This window comes from Danio aesculapii, chromosome 1 (genome assembly GCF_903798145.1).
Source record: "Danio aesculapii chromosome 1, fDanAes4.1, whole genome shotgun sequence".
NCBI classification, from domain to species: domain Eukaryota; kingdom Metazoa; phylum Chordata; class Actinopteri; order Cypriniformes; family Danionidae; genus Danio; species Danio aesculapii.
The window spans coordinates 19,076,210-19,097,784 of record NC_079435.1 but is presented as its reverse complement, the minus strand read 5'-3'; the positions used below and the strand labels follow the sequence as shown (position 1 = coordinate 19,097,784).

The following is a 21,575-nucleotide window of genomic DNA, read 5'->3' as shown; positions in this document are numbered from 1 at the left end:
AAAGCATTGCTGTTGTCTTAAAAGCAATAAGTTGACTTAAAGTGAGTAAACCCAGTAACATGGAATTGTGTTCACTTCACATTTACTGAACATTAGGGCAGCAGGTTTACTCTTATTTGTATTTTGTTTTTTTTAAATTAAAAGTCAACTAATCGCTTTTTACAGTGTTCTGGGAACATTTTTCAGTTTCACTGACTTCAGGTCAGATCTGCTTGTCTTTCTGTCGCAAGTCTAGTTTGATTTGCCTTACCACACTGACGTTTCATTTATTAATATTTATTGAAGACAGATTTAGGCGCTTTATGCCAAGTGTATTTTGAGAAAGCTATGCAAAATGAGAGCTGGTGTGAACACACACACACTGACACACAAACACAAATTAGCTGCTTCGTGTAGAACCAAGGCTTCATTGGAGATATGTGATAATTAAGCAAATATTGTACAATGGTAATTTTAAAAACCTGCCCAATTTGCATAAAAAGTAATCATGAAAGTCAAAACAATACTTTGGGATATTTAGTTGCAGTTTAAATTTGGGTAAAACCCCTCTTGGTCAATTTGTAAGTATTTCCATTAACTCTATAAAACATCTGCAGAATGAAAACATTCGCTCTGGATTGGGAAACCGAAGCCAGAAACTGACTAATCCCACAACTATGAACAGTTAGTGAAAACAGAAGGGATCTTATGGCAGCAGTTTCCTAAAGTATCTGCTGACATGAATGATCTTGAGGGGGTCTGCAAGTTCATTGCTAAATTAAAGGTGTTATTTAGATAACAGACGTTTTATTTAGTCTGGGAAATATTTTGATTTATTGCTCTGTGTTATATACAGTTAAAGTTAGAATTATTAGCCCCCCTGTTTATTTTTTGCCAATTTCTGTTTAACGGAGATATTTTTTTTTTTTTCAACACATTTCTAAACATAATAGTTAATAACTCATTTCTAATAACTGATTTATTTTATCTTAGCCATGATGACATTAAATAATATTTTATTAGATATTTTTCAAGACACTTCTACACAGCTTAAAGTGACATTTAAGGGCTTAACTAGGTTAATTAGGCCGGTTAGGGCCTAATCTTCAAAAGGGGGCTAATAATTCTGACTTCAACTGTATATTGGTTGGGAAAATATGAATTATATCAAATATCTAGAAAAGTTTGTGTATCAGACCATGTGTTTTCTCTTTACCTTTTTTTGGTAAGTTTGAGATTCTTATCAAAACAGCCTTAAACTCAAAGCAGTCGTCGTGTGCGCGCGCGCGTGTGTGTGTGAATGTGTATTTAACACAGCCCTCAGTTAAAAAAGCGTTTCCAATATAAAGACATCCACAGAACACTGATCAAATACTGCTGGGTCAGATCATGACCCTAATAAGACAAACTCTGCATTCACATTTGTTTTGGCCATCAACGACAGGGCGCAGTGAGCCATATCTACAGATACAGCCATTCTACAGACCATCAATGTACAAACAATCAAACAAACAAACATACACACATTGGAGAGCTGCTGTCCCTTTAATATACAGTATAACCCTCTCTAATCGAAATAAAACCAATAGTACTTTGCTCTGTGGCTCTGCGAACATCAACTTAAAAAAAAAAATCATAAAATGTAAAACAAGATCTTGCTGCTATCACAAGCAACTAGGTTTGAGTTTTTGTAAAGTGCTTGTTTAAAAAAACGTTTGTTGAAAGAAAACTGAAGATTATCTTAATGTGTTTAATGCTGTTTTTAGTCCTTTTTTGCCTCTCACTGGTATCCTCAACAAAAGTGCTTTGGCGTGGAACGGTTACTTAAACTCTTCTTCATTATCCCACAGGGGAAAAAAAAAAGCTAAACCCAAAAAAGACAGATTGAGTAAATCATCTATTATTGTAATTTGGAAATAATCCTTTATAAAGCCACCAATGCAGGACTTGAGGATGTGCAGGTAACAGGTCACCGTGGGCCAATCCTGCAGTCTGTCCTTGGATATGAGCGTGTACCTGTACAGGAGGGAGTGTGAAAGTAGTGGCAGTCACATTTGTAGAAGGTTCTAGACCAGGTTCTCCACCCCAGGCAGAGGCTGCTGTGTTGGGGCAATGGGTTCAGACATACTCTGCTGCTGCGCCAGCTGTAAGACGGGCATGTTGCACAGCGGGCAAACCTTTCTCACCTCCAGCCATTTAATAAGGCACCTGATAGGGAGATGCAAAGAAAATGTTGAAGATCAAAGGCAAACTGGATAACATCATACCTAAAATTTGACAAAGCATGTGAAACTACTAGCTACAAGGAGACTCTGCTGACCCAAACTCTCAATAACGCATGTCTGGAGTGCTTTCATATGATGTGTCTGTGTTGAGGAAGGTGGGCGTCTTAATACAGGAAGCTCATGTGAATGTGAGACTGAATCTCGGGTTCGTTGGAGTGAGATGCTGGCATCTCTGCTCTGATGAATAATTCACTGTAAGCACACTTCTATTTTAGGCCGTGTTGGTCACATCAGGTACACAAACAGATCTATGATACACAAGTCTCTATTTAACCACTGATACAGTCTGGACTTTGACAGTTTTGTAAAACTAGTTTGGAAAAACAACTTCCAATTACAGTTTTTGTTATATTGTTTCTTCTCTATACTACTTTCCCTCTGTAGCAAGACTGCCTGTACTCAATAAAATAACTCATTGGATGAACTCAATTTAATTGAGGGCAGGATTTCCATCCAATAAATTTATCACCAACTAAAAAAACTAATTACCCAATTAAATGCAATTGAGTTAGTCCAACATGATTTATCAAATAAAAGTTTAAAAACAGTTGTATTTTTATTTAACTTAATCTCAAAGGTCTAATAATATCATAAATGTCTATTATGTGTCATACATTTCCAATTCTTAAGTTTTTTTGAAGTTATCCTAAATGAAATAAGAGCCATTTTAAGCATATTTCATGAATTACATATACAGTTGATTGAGACTGATCTCAGAACTAACTTTAATGCTCACTGAGCAAAGCAACAAACAGCATTTTTGCTAATTAATCTACCAACACTCAAAGCATGGGTGCTTCTGCATGTTCATTACATGAATATGTTCTAAATCTTCAAACTAAAGAGAAGATTAAACTCTAACAAGTCTTTCTATTAAGTTTCTATTACTTTTATTGTCAACATTTCCCTCTTAATTCAATCCCACGCAAAGCATGCTGGGAACTACAAATCCCCTAACTTGGTAGTTGTACTAACAGAATTCCCTCATGTTGTCCCAACACAAAACACTTAAATTAACCTAATGGTTTACTAGTTTAAGTGGACTGAACATAAATAAATTGGCCAAAGAAATTACAAGAATTGTGTTTCAGCTCATTTTAAACGGGTAGTTCGAACAAGCAGCAGTCATAGTTTTTTAAATGTATTTATTTATTATTTTTTGGTGAGTATGAGAGAGTTTTGTTTAGGGGATTTTTAATTGGAATGACCTGCTCTATGCTCATGCATCATATCGTGTGACATGCAAATGATACGCAATAAGCATCATGTGATTTAGTGTCACATTATATAATGTGTCATGGTTGTCTATTTGGGGCCTGATTTTCATCAGGTTACACCCTTGTGTCATAACTACAGTCACACTGCAACAGTTCTTCAAGCAGTGTTTCTATATTGACAAAATAAAAGTCATTTGTAAATTTTAATAAAATTGAAAAGTGTTTTTCTGTATGTTTACTTGTAAGTTTACAATACATTACAAATAGCAGCTAATGTAACATGTGCGCATTGTAATCCATATGTTGTGCCATTAATGTCCCCACAAGTATTGCAATATCAGTTAATTTTGACATTGTGGTCCCCATGAGGAAAAACGCACATAATGAAGTAATTTGAAAATGTAAACATCCAGATTGTTTCCTGTGAGGGTTGGGTTCAGGATTATACAAATCTTTACTTCTATAGGAAGTCTCCATAAAGATAGCTGCATGTGTGTGTGCAATTTCACTTCAGTGACCTATTTAAGCTCTGAAATTTGGCTGGATTCCTATGGTAAACTGAAATGTTTAAAAAGACCCAAGCTCCCCACCCCTCTGATAAATCTCCAAGCATTGCTCTGACATTTACTTTGGCATTTACTCTGACATACAGCCTAGTGCAAATGTTTCACAAAGGGGTGAAGGAGAAGATGGCTGAAGCAGACACATTTCAACTAGATCAATGCCTGATCACATCCATCCAGCACAGTGGAAACCAGAAAACATTGCAAATGTACATGCAGGTTAAGGCTTTGGATGGTTTATTTGTGTGCAATATTTTAATCTAGTTTAGTGTTTTTTGTTTTTTAGACCTGTCATGGCTAAATAAATGTGACTTTAATACAGCTAGTAGGTGACTGCAAGTCTGTGTATTGAATGATTAACCGAATCATTGATTCCAACTCCAAAACATCTGATTTGTTTTGTTGATTTGTTGAAAACGTCTAATGCATTTAGAAACAAAGCAAGTGACTGTTTTTATGAATGAATCGAAAGATTTAAGATTAAAGGGATAGTTCACCCCCAAAAAAGACAATTCTGTCATTAATTACTTATGTGGTTCCAAACCAATAAGACCTTGATTATGATTAACCACCAACAATAATGATTGAACCGCTGCTGAACCATAGCCGATGTTCTTGGTACCTTTCTGTGCTTTGGATGTTTCATGACCCTTTGTTCGTGGAGCTTCAAAGAGCTCTCTGATTTCTCCTAAAACATCCTAATTTGTGTTCCAGGGATGAACAATTTTGGGGGGTGGGGGGTTTGCTAAAACCAAACAGCTTGCAAAACTTTGTGTCTTGAGGGTCCTCATTTAGAAGAAAACATATGCCAGGGTACTCACTTTCTGTGAAAGGCATGTTTACACGGGCAGATTCCCAGCTCATCTTTCTGCTTAAATTCTTCCAAACACACCGCACAAATCTGGGGAGATGAAACAATAAATTCAGATTAATCCACAGGTGGAAAAATGCCCTCAAAAACAGTTCATCTAAACATGCTATTACAAGTAGTGAATTAATATAATCTGATCAGTAAGACGAGAGATCGTACTTTACTGCAGTATTCATGAGAACTTATGATTGATGTTACACTGATATGCTTGAACGCTTTTGTTTCATCTTACACATCACTTATGCTTTTTGTTGACATTACTATCGATCTTTTTAGTTGTTTCCCCATCAGTTATGTACATTAGAGATTTATGTTACATCTAATGTTGATAAACAATGTTTATTTCATGACTTTAGTTTTACGCGTGTTACCATACTGGTGTTTAGTAGCTGTGTGAATGACACTGAGCACCTTCTATACACCTTCGATACACTTTTCTGATTGTGGGAGAAGTAATTGCCGATGAGCATTGGTTCATTATGTAACTTTCTCATCACCACCTGCTTATGGGTGTGTTAACCTGTCTAACTGTTTAACAAAAGATGTGTAGTAATGTTGGTAATTCAAAATACAGACCTATTACATCTATAAATTAATGAAATATGGTAGTTTACTATAAAAATGAAAAATTACTTTTACAGTTTGTACCGTATTTTTAACGGTAAAATACTGGCAGCCACGGCTGCCGTTTTTTTTACTGTAAATTTTACGGATTTATTTTTTACAGCGTAGCAGTGAGCTGAACCAGTTTGGGGAGCAGATATGACATTTCACCAGATAAAATAGACACATTTGGATATACAGCATTTTCTGATTGCTGAACATGTCTGGCTGCGGGGCTGTAAAGGGAAAGCCAAGCACTTTGATTAATGACTTCTCACATTAGAGAGTGGAATTCTGTTAACATTTGGTCGTAATTAAATGATGTCCTCTAGAAGTAGGGGAAAAACTCAGGTACTTGCTATTCCTTATAAGGCTTAAAGCTACCAGCTCCTACTCCAAGTAGTCATCAACTTTGAGGAACAAGTAAGAAAATAAGAACGTGAACCGAGGAAAAGCTAGACATCACTTAACTATTATTAACAAAATTATGAATGAAAATAAAGACTTTCAGTGTTAGAATCTTGTAAAAACATTTAAATGCTTTTCTCTGTTTATCCATCTATCTATATTATTCTATGGATGTATCTATACATCTATGTCTATCTGTATGTATGGATGTATGTAATAATTGCAAGCGAAGGTTAAACATGATCCATTCATATCTACTTTTTCTGTAGGACATCTTCCAGAATTGTGTACAAAGCAAATATTTAATTAACCTTGCTGACAAGCAAATATAGCAGGGTGAGGAGGTGTGGTTGGGTGGGGGGGAGACTCACAACTGTAGTAATTGTATAAGAACAAAAGAGGTTTTGGACAAATGTGCCTGGACACTTGGGTGTCTTTCACAACAGTTATTTACTGTTCTGTGTGAGTTTCATAAAATGGGATATATCTCTGTATACTGTCTGAGTGCCTGAGGTGTCATTGACCCTGAGAAGGGGGTGGTTGGAGAATTATTGAGACACAATGGTTCTCTGTTTGAGAGGAGCGAGACTGCAAGCACACGTCTCGCTGTAAGAGATTGTCTGCTCCATATACACTGTTGGGTTTTGTCTGGAAAGAATGACATTAACAGGGCTAAGAAGGGATTTTTCATTGTAAAACTAAAGCCATGTAGCCACTGCATCCTGCACAAAACAGACAGTTCCTAAAAGTCACCATTGTTTTCTGTACTCCGTGTGATGGTACAGAATGGTAAACCAATATTAAAATAAATAATATTCACAGATAAAGTGTATATTTAGTAATATTTGTGATTTTTAGACCAGATTAGTCTTAGCTTAATGAAACATACCTGAAGCAGCTAAGCAAAGCCTGCATTCGAAATCAGGCTGTTTTAAAAATTTAGGAACAATTTAGCGACAAACACATTTACAACCATGTATGAAGTGCATAGGGCACCAGCAACATTGAGTATGTTTACGTAGACACCAGTAATTCGACAATACTCTGATTAAGAGTCTACCATGTAAACTGCGTTTTTCCCCCCTTTGCAGGTTTCACCAAAATAAATTTAGAACTTTTTACAACATTAGGACCATTATGAACTAAATGTAGGGATTTGTTTTCAAATATCTCAGTTAGAAAAGGTTTTTACTTGCCCTATCAGAAATGATTGATCCTCAGCAGTAAATTAATAAAGAGCTTTTTCAAGAAAATGTGTAAGGAAAAAAATGTGTACTGGAAGGAAAGTAATTAAAAGCTATTAAAAAAAAAAAAAAAAAAGTTAAAAGTTTGAGATGGATTGTTGGTGATTGTATGTATCTTAATGGTCAGATTGGGTAAGAAAAAATTAAGACCTGTTAAAAAAAGATTGAAGTGTTCCAAGCTTGTTTCGACCTCCTGTTTAAAGTGCAAAACTTGTAAGGGCCCATTTTTTTCATGTATTTTTGTCCTGTGTTCACATCCAACCATTTTGGAGAGGGGTTCATACTCAAATTCAGGAGATAATTGGAAAATGTTTTATTTTCTCCCCCTCACTTTTTTTTTGTTTTTTTTTTTTGTTGTTGAATGACATTCTTGAAGACATTTTTGACTCTGAGCTCAAACCTTTGTTTACAACTCTTACATTTCTGTCTAAGAAATGTATATTACTAAAATGGCCTGCTTCTCAAATTCCAATTATTTCCATATGGATTTCTCCGTTGTCAGTTTTTCTTCCTTTTGGAAAAGTTAACCTATGACCTCAACCACAAACAGGACAAATTCAGGAGGCTTTGCTCTCTCCAATCCTTTCTACATAAACTCAGTTTTTTTTCTCTCAGAGTTTTGGCTTCTTTTATTTTGTTAGTTTTGAGAGAAAAAATTTGTTGTTGTTATTATTATTATTATTATTCTTATTATTATTATTATTATTATATATTTTTGTAAATTATTTAATTTGCAGCGCTTGGGGGTGGCTTGTTTGTTTTTTCTGATCTTTTCTGTCTTTGTGGTGTTTGTACTATTTGAAAATTCCTAATAATAAAAAAAAATAATAATAATAAAGATTTAAGTACACAATATTTCAGTAGATTTAAGACTTTTTATGACCTAAAATTTAGCTTTTGAGATTTAAGATATTTTAAGACTTTTTGAGACCATGCGGATTTAGGTAATAATGAAACTTTGCAGAAATGGAATTAAGACATGTGGAGTTTGCTGATTTTAGTCGCATTTGAAGTGCAGTACAGATATGTAAACACCTTGATCAAACTATTACCGTCATGTAGGACTTTTCGCCACATTTTGTGACGGTATAGTTCATACACGGCTGTTTGACACTATTCTCTACACCTACCAAGTCAGTGAAGGACCACAGACATCTGCATCATGTAATGCGGAGGGTTTCTTTCCCATACAGCATGTGGTATCAAATTTCATTAAAACTACACTCTTCCAGCATTTCATACTCTCATGCAATATCTCGTTTGTCACAATGAGCATGAATGAAATGTTCCTGAATGAAAGTGAAAGTGCCAAACTGCAGATAAAGTCGACAAATTAACAAGGAAACACTCGAAATTATATGAAACTCCGGAGGAAATGTGGATAGCATGGTGATGCAATGACATTAATCGGATTATGTGCTATAACATGTAAAACGGGATCATGAAATGACGGAAACATTCTAAAATCAACTCATGTAAACACCTTCAATCATATTATTGTCTTATTCAGGTCAAGGCAAATCATTCAATTACTGATGTCCATGTAAACATAGTCATTGACTCATCTAGCCAGATCTTTCTAGAAAACGGTGACCAAGAAAATTGAGATGAATCCAATAAACAACAAATCAAAATGCTTTAAATTGCAAGAAAGACCAAAATATTTCTGGCCACACCTGCTTTGAATAAAGCATGGCTTGACTAAACAGTGAGGCTATGCCACCATGAATCTGTTTTATTAACATCCTGGCCTCTCTGCTGGGATTCTGAATTGAAAGGACCACCTCTGCAGTTCAATCATGACTCCCCAAGCTCTTTTTTTTGAAAGAAACGGAAATAAGCCTTCATAAGAATTGCTCAGTCCGTTTCACGCGGCTGCTCTCATCTGTTTGATCTCTCCGCTAGAGAGCTGCAGCTATGCAGGAGCATTATAAAAAAAACAAACTGTCTCATTTTATTTCCGACAGTTTGACTGCAGTGGAATTATGCACAGTAACTCTTACTCACTGATGTGGTGATATTTATGTCCATGCTGTTCTGGTTGCCAGCTGAGGATCCATATCTTGGCAACCGTCTGGCACATATGCTAGGTTTCTACACCAGTGTGTTTGCACATCAGACTTCTGCGCACAAACTCTACCATACAATGTGTCTATTACTGTCTGTATATAATCTAGTAATAAGAAGGAAACTTAATGTTTTCGAGAACTAAGATTATATTCACTTCTCTTATGCTCAGGGCCTCTGTATCTTATGTAAGATCAAGGACAGAGTTGATAGAGCGGCATGAAGCTGCATAACTCTGTTCATCAGGTCAACTACACACAGATTACCTTTCTAATGTGGCCTTGAATGAAAAAACAAAGGCTACATTCCTTATTTCAGACTTCTAGTGATTCACTCCCTCTTAAAATTATATTTTGTCTTTTTATATGAGGTCCAAACAACTAGACGTCCAGAAAATGACTGAGAAATGACAAGGATTGTTTTAATTCACATGAACAAACCAAATTGAGTAAACAATATGTAATTTTAGATAAAGCCCAGTTCCTCAGGCTAAACAGTAGCTGTAAGTGTCTGTATAATCTTGAACTATGCAAGTGTGAAACTCTCTCATGCCTGTGGTGCACAATCATAACACTGTTTTTCCCCTTTGGCTTACAGTATGTGCAGGGGATGCAGAGACCAATCAGCTTGCAGTTTGGCCCCCACCCCTTTATGTAAGACACTTTCTTGTTTGAGCACAGATGCAAGTGCAAACCAGACTTGCCAGAACAGGCGAGGGGACTACTGACCTATTTATTTAGTTTCATGAATCCCCTCTAGAAACCTGTTTGAGGGAATGTGCTAAGTGTTCCCTATATGACAAATACAGCAAACCACAAGTTTGTAATGCGGGAAAAAACTGCAGAAATTACTGAGAAAAAAAAAAGATTTATTTATATATATAAGTGAAACTAAAATGCAATAAGGAAAATTCCTCTATGAAAAAAATAGGTTATATATGTAACCTATTATTAAAAATGCAAGAAAATACAAGGAAATGTAAACATTTTTTTATAATTTTTATATTATATTTAAAAAGTTTCAAAATATTTTAGTTAATATTTAGATTTCATGATGATGATGATTTTTTTTTTTCCTACAAAAATTTAAATAATAAAAGCCAAGTAAGTGTTACGGAAATGTCAGAAGATGACTTCAATTTCAGTTATTTTTCATGGTAAGGAAGACCTTTACATGGATTAGCTCGTCATACCAACAATTTAATAACATTTGCACTAATTCTGCAGTAAAATAAATTCAAATTTGGATTAAGGATACAGCTGAGAGCACTAAACACTTACTGCCGTCTTAAAACAGTCTGAAATTAGCCTCTTACTACTCTGGTTACAAATACAGCTACTTGATAAAACAACAACAGCTGCAAATACAGAAATGGGGAATGTCTCTGGGGAAAAAAGGTTGTATATTTGTGAAAACAAAAGATTAATGTCAAATATAAAACCTTAAAGGGATAATTCTGTCATCATTTACTCTTGTCACAAACCTGTTTGATTTTAACTTCCATGGTATCTGTTTTTCCTACTATGGGAGTCAATGATTTCTAACATTCTTCAAAATATCTTGTGTTCAAGAGAAAAAGGAAACTCAAAGTTTTGTGACAACTTGAGGATGAGTAAATAGTGATATACCTATCCCTTTAAGTCAGACAAATAAGTATCATGATGACTGGCACAGAAACCAACAACAACAACAACAACAAAAAACGCATGTAAGTTTAGTTTTTAACAATGTGGCTGACATTTGCTTGGCACTTCTGGGCAGTGCTGATATTTTTTAGGCACTGTTTCAAAAGATATGACTAATAAAAAATCACTGACTGTGATGCTAATATTATTGGCACTTCTAGTACCTAAAAGAACCTTGTGTTCCCTCCTAAGATTAAAACGTTATTTACTGTTCTGGTTGGATTGTTCTTGAACAAACTTAAACAGTGTATACAGTACAGCTTGCAATTTCAGTGCTATTGTATCAAGTTCAAATAGGGGGGGGAGCAGACGTGAGATTTGAGGCAGATCTTTCCAGTAAAACAAAACGTTGTTTTGCTTAAATGATTTTCATACACATCCATTGAGAAAAGACAGGTCTCATAATAATGATTAATAGAGCCGGGATATTGAAAATACAAGCTTTGAGTGGACACTATTCCTTGACAGTGAGCTCATATGAGAACCCGAGAGGGAGTAAAAGACTATGAGAAATTCCAGGAGAGTTTGAGCGTTCAGCAAGAAACCTGGTGTCCTCGCACCTCAATTTTTTCATTAGCACCTACATATGAAGTCAGGACACTAGCTTATGAACACAGCCGCTTCCAAACATTTAGTGAAGGTTAAACCGCATATAGGCTCAAGCTATTAATAAACGTGTGAAGTGTACAGGTCGTGTAAAGGTCCTGAGATTCAGGGTAGTTTATTCTCTAACCATGAAGAGATACAATATAACTGATAATTATTAATATCTCAGCCAGCAGTTACTGTGTAATTACACTTAGTGACATCAAGACTGAACGGGTTAAATCGCACAAGATAAATTGAACACTAAGACACCTAGGCAAAACCTTCTGCCATTTTAAAAACAGGAAAATCCAGCACTTCAATGGGTCATTTCTTTCTGAATCAATTACATAGTTTCAAAATTTAAAGGTCCCATGAAATTGAAATCAAAAAGGTTTCAGACTGTTAATTAAGGACCTCTAAATATTGGTGTGCTCAAAAACAGTGAAAATTTGCATTTAGGAGATATAAAACCAATATAAACATGTAAAGCTTGTAGTTTGTCACTTCTATCTAAATGGATCAATGTTTTTTTTTTTTTTCACATCACCTCTTCAGTTTCTCATCAAAGCCTGACCAATCAAATCCTCTCTAATATCTGATATGTCGCCCCCTCTTCAGCACGCTTCCAGTGTTGCCAGATTGGGCGGTTTTGAGTTTATTTTTGCAGGTAAAAAATGACATAGGCGGCTAGTGAAAATTTGGGCGGTTTTGCAACTGCGTGCCCACCCGTCTGCCCTCATACACCTGTTTTGATCTCCCATAGAGATGCCATAGCCCCCATTCTTCGCATACATATGCTCAGAACAGTGTAGAAACGCTTGTGATCTCCCCGACCCGACATTTATACTCCTATTCATTCTTGTATTTTATTTTTTTATTTTAGTTTATCTTATTTTATTTAATTCTCTAGAGTTTATAGTAGTGCACAGTCCTGTTATGTTGTGAATTTATGTTGTTTGTAGCACCTTGGTCCTGGAGGAACATTTTGTTTCACTGTATACTGCACTGTATATTGTTGAAATGACAATAAAAGCCAACTTGAATTTAACTTGACTTTTTAGAAAAAATCTCCTGCCATTCCTGAAATCTTCTGATTTGTGGGTGTGCAACACTGACAAAAATATATATCTTAATTTACTATAGGTGTTACCGTCTTGATTGTTATTTAATTAATATAAAATCACTATACAGTAACCATTACCAAATACCATTACGAATACCAAAGGGTTGCTTACACGATATCATTCAGCACTCTTGCTTATGATATTACTTGATTATATCTCATTTTATTAAAAACAAAATCAAAAATAACACAATTGTATATTTTGCTTTCATAATTTGAATTACAGGATTATAATTGTATTCTAACAGATTCTGCTGTTCTACATTGTACATTTTTTCAAATTGAGTGCCATACTTTAAGTCAGCTTGCACATTGTTAGAACAAAACACATTCTATTATTCTAGACAATAAATATCACACACATCTGTCTGATTAAAATGATTGGCTCTAAAAAAAAAAGAATTTCTGCACAGCTAAAAAAGTGAAAGGGGAACTCACCTCATGTAAGTTTAGTTCTTTCACCTTTTCCTTTTGAATAACCTGTGAATGAAAAGAGAATCAATAACCAGATATTGTATTATTTACAGTAATATAGGTTGAGTTGGACTCTGACAAGGAATAAAACTTTTGCATAATTATAGTGAATGATGTACATTTATACAATACAGTAAACTGTTTGAATAGATAAGTCATCAGCTTACCTGTTTGTATGCATAGAGCTCTTTGTGTGCCTGGTGCCGTAACCTAGACAAGAGATCTTTGTTTTAGTTCATATATTGACAACCTTTTCAAAAACTGACCTTGATTTATTATTATGACATTGATTTATACAAAACCATTTATAAACAAAAGCCAAAGACATCTAATTAAACTGTGATAATAAAATACAGTTCATCTTAAATCCCACTGGCTTTCTTAAGGTTTGGCAAAGCAAAACATGTGGCAATGTGCTGCATGGCCTGTGTTTATATATTCCAGCTGTATATGGTCAACACATGCTTGGGTCTTATTTTTAAGTTTTAATTTGACAAATTGTAGCCTTCAGTTCCCATACATCAAGTCATGCTGATTATTTATAGTCAAAACCAACATTGAAATAAAATGGGATTTGCCATACATTTCCTTTAAAATGCATTTTGATATGTTCCTATACATTTTTCACTGGATTCCACCAAAGCAAAAAATTTATACATTACATTTCAGATTGGTCAACCGGCTACACATGCATGTGTGTGTGTGTGCTGAACATGTCACCATTCTTTTTTGAAAAAATATATTTCTAAAGGTGCTGTTTTCCTCAGATGCCAGTAACAACCAAAGTAGTCCATACATGCAAAGAAAACGAATCTAATTAGTTTCGAAATTAAGTTAGGTGCAATAAAATAAAGACAGACCAAAAAGTTTTGAACCCATGAAGAAAGAGAGGTGTAAAAAGGCATGGAAAGCACAGACAGCAGCTAAAATCTTTCAGTACATTTATAAACCAAGCCTTGACCTTGTCAGTGTAAATACATATTAACAGTTTTAGTCCCAACACCTAAATTACCAGTTGATGAAGATGTGAGCTTATCTAAACAAAGCAAAGGGAACTCTTAATTGGTTTTAGAAAAGAAAAGTGCTAGAATGGCCCTCCCATTCACCTGACCTGAATCCAATAGAAAATAAGAACTAAAATCACATCAGAGCACTGCATGCGTCTCCTCCACTCTCCATGTATTAAATGCATTTCAGCAGTTCAGTATTCAGTGTCATTCCATTATTACACCACTCTGTATCTCATTCAACACTGGCTGCATCCAGTTCTAGCAATGCTGTGAGCTTCCTTGGTATGTTTAAAGTATGTTCATATATTTTTCTCGAAGAAATAGGAATTGTTTGAGTCTTTCTATAGTAGTTTAGGTCTTGTATTGTCTCATTGAGCTTGACCAGACTTTAAGAGCCATGTCCTGAACCAGCCTGCCCACTCAACACCGCAGCTTTACTGAGTGTGACTGTCAGACCAGTGCCAGACCCTTTGAATAAAACTATATACAGATACTCTTGGCTTGAACTCAAGGAATGAGGGCAGCCAAGCAATGGACCGTCTACATTTAACACTATTTTGATCTTGCGCAAGCGAGTGTGTCAAAGAGAAAGTGAGAGAGAAACACTGATGGAAAATAACTGGAATGCGTCAGGCATGATTGAAGGGTCTCTAGTGTAAGAAAAAAGCTATTTAAAGAAACCAGTAAATGTCATTCTATGTTTAGCTTTTGATTTGCGGTTATACTTTCACAACTGTTAGCCGTTGTTAGAACTTTCCAGTTTTAGTCCAATTAGCTTTACAGTACATTCATCCTGGCTATTTTATTGTCCCTTTTAGCCGAATCCATTAGATTTTCTGAATCTTATGACAACACATTCACTAATGAAAAATATTTCAGACTTGATTATTATCACTCCCTGCACAAAGGAAAGGTATAAGTGAAAGCCGTATATATTCAGACAACGATTACCAAGTGAAATAGAGTTGGACAAATATGAGAAATTGGAGATTTAATATAAGATTAACCTCTATTATAAGTAAGCTTAACCTCTTGCAGCACACAGAGAGAGAGAGAGAGAGAGACCTGCAGAACAGACTGCACAGTCTAGAAGAGAAACTGACATTCTGAAAAAGACCATGCAGCATGTACTGTAAAGGTGCAGATACTATTTTGGGGGGACTTTATGGTGTTTATGGGCCTTTTATAGAACATTGGTTGACTTATGATATAATGCAAATACATACAAACCCCAAAATATGTAAGATTTGCTTATACGTTTTTCTGTTTCATATTTTGTGGCTTATAATATAAGTTTTTTTAAAAAATCTATTTAATTGAAAAAATAATCGACAGATTAATCGATGATCAAAACAATCGTTAGTTGCAGCCCTAACTAAAACTAAATCAGAATTTTCTGTCAAAATTAACACTGCAGAAAAGAAAAGAAAGCAAAAGCTGCTAGAATGGCGCTCCCATTCACCTGACCTGAATCCAATAGACAATAAGATGTTTCATAACCATAGCAAAGTCATACAGTACATTTTGGTCTTTCTCCTGAGGTGGGCTATATATGTCAAGACTAACTACAAGCAGTCATGATTTCTCATGCATCATTAGGCAAGTGTTACGATTAACTTAGCATTGAAACTGTCATGAGGTGATTTTTCAACTATGTAAAATAACTGGTACAGCTAATAACACATCTCGCCGAGTGCTCAATCTCAGACGTGTGTGTGAATTTAAATTCTCTTCCCATGAGGGAGACTGTGCCAGACAAACACTCCTCCATCCGCCTCTATCCTTCTCTAAGTGTGTGTTTGCCAGCCACAGGGGCATTTTGCATTTGTGTGTCAGAGCTGGTGCATGGCTGCTACGTGCGGCTGATTGTGTTTGCTCTGAATCATGGCGTCCTTCACAGGTCCACTTGAGCTCACGACTCCCTCATCTCTCACGATGTGAATGTCCACAGAGCCGCTCAACACTACAATCGGGGTTGTTCATTCAGGCTTAGAAGTTCGTGATAAAACAGCATTTTAATTTGACCGGTAGCTGGTTAAGAGCCAAGTTTCACAGATCTCGTTTTTTTTTTTAAGATAAAATGAAGGCAATTTCCGCAGTCAAATCCCTGATAGAAAGGCCAACTATATGCTTGTCTAAGTACAACGGTGTTGATTTCGTTGGCGAAATTGGCTTAACTTAAACAAACTTGACAAGTCTGCTGCGTGACAAGTATCATGACATTGTGAATGCGCCAATCTGTTTGACTAATGAATGAACCACACAATGCAGTGAATTATAAGAAAAATTTATGCTGGTAACTTTTTAATTGAACTGTAGTCTTTCCATCAAAAATAATGAGCTGTTCATTTATTAAATGAACATTAAATTTCAGTCATGTTACAAGCACAGAAGACCTGTAAAATTTCTACTTTGTAAAGCTAACAAACATTTTTCACCCATGATTTAGTTTTGAATTATTCTTGTTTTTTTTGTTGTTTGTTTTTTACTTTGAGCAACAAAAATTGTAAACCAGTAGCTCAGTGTTAGTTTCACACAACAAGAATTTCTGTCATTCGCATGTTTGCAACACACTCTCATTGAGCAAATGTGCCCAGGGCTACATTCTTAAGAACTGAGAAATATGTGCCTCTGCCTCTGATTTAGCCCCATATGGATGTCTTTTCCAGCATGACTGGTTTGCTCGATTGCTTACTGCGAATAGCGCCAGACTTTCGAGGTAGAGCAGACTGGGGTTGAAGTCTGGTGAAGGACTGTTTCAGAAACAACATAAACCTAATCCAAACAACAACAAAAAACATGTATGATACCATGTTAAAAGCATGCCGTCTCGTATGAACTCGTACCAGAAGGATGTTGAGGTGGTCAGAAATGTACACATCGGCCTCTGGTGGATTCTATGAACAAATGTGCCCCAGTAACATGGTGTCCATGATGGCCTTTAATGCATTTTTGAAAACAAAAACTGCAACAAAATGTAGTGCAGGGTACATATTTTTCAGTTCTCAAAAATGTAGCCGTTGGCACACATTTCTAGTAATCCTGGGTTGGATATTTTCAAAACCCAACATGACTGATTTTTATCAAATACAGTAATTGTCACCTAAATGAGTGCTTTTTACAATTTAATAGAACTGTAACTTTCAAAGTTCATAAAGGATGCAAAAAGACACATTTTACCTAACAAATAACATCTATTTAAGATGCATTTTCTTCAATCCAATACCAAGTACTTAACAGTAAATGCAGGTGTAACGATGGCCTAAAAGTGTTTAAGCTTGTCCACTTTTTTTGTTCCTGGTGCGTTCAAACAAATTTAATCCCTTTTGTAGTATAAATGATCATGTGGTCATGTATGAATTCATATATCATATAGCCACTAAAGATCACCAACAATCTGCTTACTGATCTGACGTAATTTGTTATGGGGCATTTTATTAAAAAACAAGGTAACAAAACAATATTTATATTTCATTACATTGCACATAATTGCCATCTCATCATTTTCATTTGGCTTTTTTCGTTTTAATGCATGCTAATGCTAGGTGTAAAGAGAGCCTTACATGTGGTCAATTACATTCCTTACACATACATACACATTACTATTTACATCATTTGTAAAGCTGCTTTAAAACAATAATTATTGTGAAAAGCTCTATACAAATACACTTAAATTGAATTCCATCTTGAAGTAGCCTAAAAACCGTCTAAAATGTATGTTTAAAATGATATAAAAAGCCGTGGATAGTCATTCTGGACTCTCGACTATTGTTTCAGTGATGCTGAAGGTATATGTGGAGGTGATAAATAGCATGCTATAAATATAGTGAATAATGGAGCTACGTAGAATGGTAGCCTACTATTTTAGTGCTTGCTGAATTTGCGATTGTTGTCATTTTCATTTTACTCAGCTGGTGGCGAGTATAAATATTTCAGAGCTGCTTTTCAGACGAACAGTGAACTATCACGACCTAACAAACATGTTGGGGAATTGTTGTAATGGAAAAGAGTGCTTGTGCATCCATCTAATATGCTAGTTATTTTGATGTTGGGAATAACAATGATGCATTTTTAGGTGAACCTAATGTATCCAATTCATTTTTGGGGCCACTATATGTATGCACATTCATCAAATGAGAAATTGATGTATGTTTGTGAACTAATTGCATGCAAGAGATACTGCCTGATAATAAAGTATTTGGATATCTGAATACAAAGTCCAGTGTTTTCAATAAAGAGTAAAGGCAACCAATTCAGATTCAAAATACATTGAGGAAGCTGTGTATAATCAAACATAACTATTATATAATAAATAGCAAGGAGCTTAACATCTGCCCCATTGGTTTGGGTACGTTTGATGAGAGAGTTGCTGGTTCTCACGGTTTTAATTAAAAGATGCTAACTGCACGTTACAGTATATCTACTTTCAGCAACAGCAGCTCTGTAGATTCATAGAGAGAATATCTAAGATCCTAATTCTAAATGGTAAATATCAGTAGTCATTTTTTTCATGACCAGGTTCATACTCCAATGAATGTAATGAAGCAGATGCTATAGGGTTCACGCAGTCTTTAAGGGGAAATGGAGATACAATGAATAGCAGTTTCATCAAGGTCAAAAATGCATTTATTTATTTTTTGATTGTGCAACTAAGCTGCTTTGGGTTAAGTGCATACTGTATAAAAAGCTTTATATCCATCTACACTGAAACCACAAGCCAAATCCAAGCGGTGGGATTTTGTAGTGGTGATTTTTATTTTCATTTCAGATTATCAAGACTGTTCTTAACATTCCTACACATGAAAATTCTTTTTTTTTTTTTTTTTAATACAAACTATTAAAATGAACGGTACATTATTGGACATGATTAGTGCTTGAATTTCCTTTTTAAAATGTCACAAATGTTTTTTTTTTTTTTTTTTTTTTTAATCAAGACATGGCTCCCACGGGAACGTTATAAATTTATATATACATTTTTAAATGCTTGCGTTACAGTATGAATGTGTGTGTGTGTGTGTGTGTGTGTGTGTGTGTGTGTGTGTGTGTGTGTGTAATACATGTTGTTTAAAGAAACATCTTCAGAATGAAAGACCAAATAAATTACGTTAATATGAGTGATTAGTTTGTGTGTGGATCGCTTCTCTATAAACCTAGAGAAATGGATGGCTTATTTTTTCTCTTCAGGATTTGTGCATTATGTAATTCAATACAGCTGTGTATTTATTTTTACTGTGTACTAATTAGTGTGACATTCACTCAAACTGTATTCGCTATCTGATCTTTTTTTTGTGTGTCTTGTCTCAAAGGAAAAATGTGTACGCCCAAAACTACTGAAATGGACTAAAAACAATAGCTATGTTTCCATACAAAAATGCTAATTAACTTTTATGCACAAAACTGGATTATCGCATTACAAGATAATAGCGAATAAAGCAGCGTTTTCATCCAACGAGTCAAAGCGAACAAAATTGTCACTTCCTGAGTAACTGGTGCTAAATATCAACAGTAAAAATGGAGGTCTGGAGGTCATTAATAATGTAATAACACTTATACTGAAACTGTTAAGGCATTTTAGAATGACCAAAACATAATTTCAGATGTTTTACAATGTGGTCAGTATGCTGGTTTATCCTTTCGCACATTATCACCACATGATCTCTTATAACAAAATCACATGACGTTTTTTTTTTTTAATGTGCATACTGGAATTTGTTTGGTAAAAGTGTTTCCATCATAGTTTGTGCATCTTTTCTTACCGAATGATTCGCATATGTTTATGTGCATTTTTAAAACTTATGCGCGTCTTGGCGTTTCCATCAACTTTTTTGTTTTAAATGTGCATATCCAAAATGAGCATTAAAAATAGGTGGATGAAAACGTAGCTACCGTAGTATACTGGACATGTCGGACCAGTATGTGGTGCATTCTACCAGAAACGTACATTTTTTACTTATAAGAAATGTGACAGGGCCTGACTTGAGCTTGTCTTCCTCATAAAATCATACAATTCAATGATAGAACGCATCCTTGATCACTGTCAGCTTCTTCTCCATGAAATGTCACTTCCGAGTCATAGCCTTAAATGTGTATTGCACACATTTTATGTTAAATTTAATGCAAATGTGACAGGACTGACAGAAAAACGGGGAAAATTGTACATTTATTTGTAGTATTTATTTGTAGAATTTAGTTCTAATTTCATGTTTTTAATCAATTTATGTAAACTATAATAACTTACACTTGCTATTTGTAAAGTGTTTTTTTTATTTTTTATTCTTTTTTCCCCTCCCTAATTAGCTGTCGGTTCAGTTGGGCTAGTGACAATGATAGGGTTTGTACATTTTGTAAAGTGATTATAATAAATGAGATATTCCTTTACACAACAACTCACAGAAATCAATTTAAGAAATTTTGTAAGGGATGAAATACTTTTTATTCGCTGTATTTGTTTTTATTTCAGGGACAGATAATGTATGTTTCTGGTAGAATGTCCCTTGTGCTGTTGTGATTTTTGCCACGGAGATGCACAAACTCAGAGGAAGACTTGGTGCATGCTCATAAATCATATCCAATGTATAAAAACACAAGATGAACATCATAAATGCTTTTTAGAAAAGTTTTTGAGCTCAGTAGCTTCCGCAGCACAACACAAGCAAGCAGTCTGCCATAATTGTTGTGTACTGCTACACGAAGTTGTGGTGTCTGACTATGGTCAAGACGTGGGCTGATGACATTATAATTTCACAAAATATACAGATTGGATGCTTACACAAACAACAGGGTGTTGTTTTCAGATGCATCCACTTTGGGACCCGGTTTAAAAAAAATTATGAAACTACTATTTGATGCTAAATCTTTCTGTATGGATCTTACTCTTTCATGTTAGAGCTGGTGTAGCCATAAGAACCTTATTGGCTTGAGACTTCTGGCCTGATTCACTAGCATTGATCTCATTTTTAACTGTAATAAACAGCTTGTTAGGCTGCTTGATGTTGCAAGTTGGTGTTTTTTTTTTTATTATTATATTATTTAGATTTTAATGTATAGTCATAAACACTTGTTTGGAGAAGTAGTTTGACCAAATGTTACTCGTAGTTATTTTTCCCATGGGCAATTAAATCGGAAGTCCTAAGACAATTGCAGAATAGAGCTTATGTCCGCATTGCAGAGTAAGGTCAACATAGCAAAAAGATTCTCCATGTGGACAGGGCCTAAGGCACGGCTCTAAAATGCAGAGCTGTTTCAGTCTTCAAAGTGAGCATAATAATAGCAAGATCACATAGACATTGTGTGAACATGAAAGAACTTCTCTGTTCCACCACCATCTGTCAGCTTTCCTCGAGCCTCTCACTGAAGTCTTTCGCACTCCCCTCCATTTTCTTTTTTTACCTTTTGACCATGATGCATTAAAATTGTCTAGATGAACACCACTGAACAATGATTAGTCCAAGCATTTGT

The 21,575-nt window shown here is 35.2% G+C and overlaps 1 protein-coding gene across 1 annotated transcript in view; it reads right to left on the bottom strand.

The window, feature by feature from the left end:
• Window positions 1–946: 946 nt before the first annotated feature.
• The window catches only part of LOC130228318 (RING finger protein 24-like), a 40,639-nt gene continuing 20,010 nt past the window's right edge, over window positions 947–21,575 (bottom strand). Inside the window, exons 3-6 of the mRNA XM_056456773.1 lie at window positions 13,275–13,317; window positions 13,072–13,113; window positions 4,866–4,945; window positions 947–2,187 (exon numbers count right to left, since the gene is read on the bottom strand). Of these exons, the coding sequence (XP_056312748.1) occupies window positions 2,046–2,187; window positions 4,866–4,945; window positions 13,072–13,113; window positions 13,275–13,317 (307 nt within the window). The 3' untranslated portion in view covers window positions 947–2,045. The remainder of the gene's footprint in view (window positions 2,188–4,865; window positions 4,946–13,071; window positions 13,114–13,274; window positions 13,318–21,575) is intronic.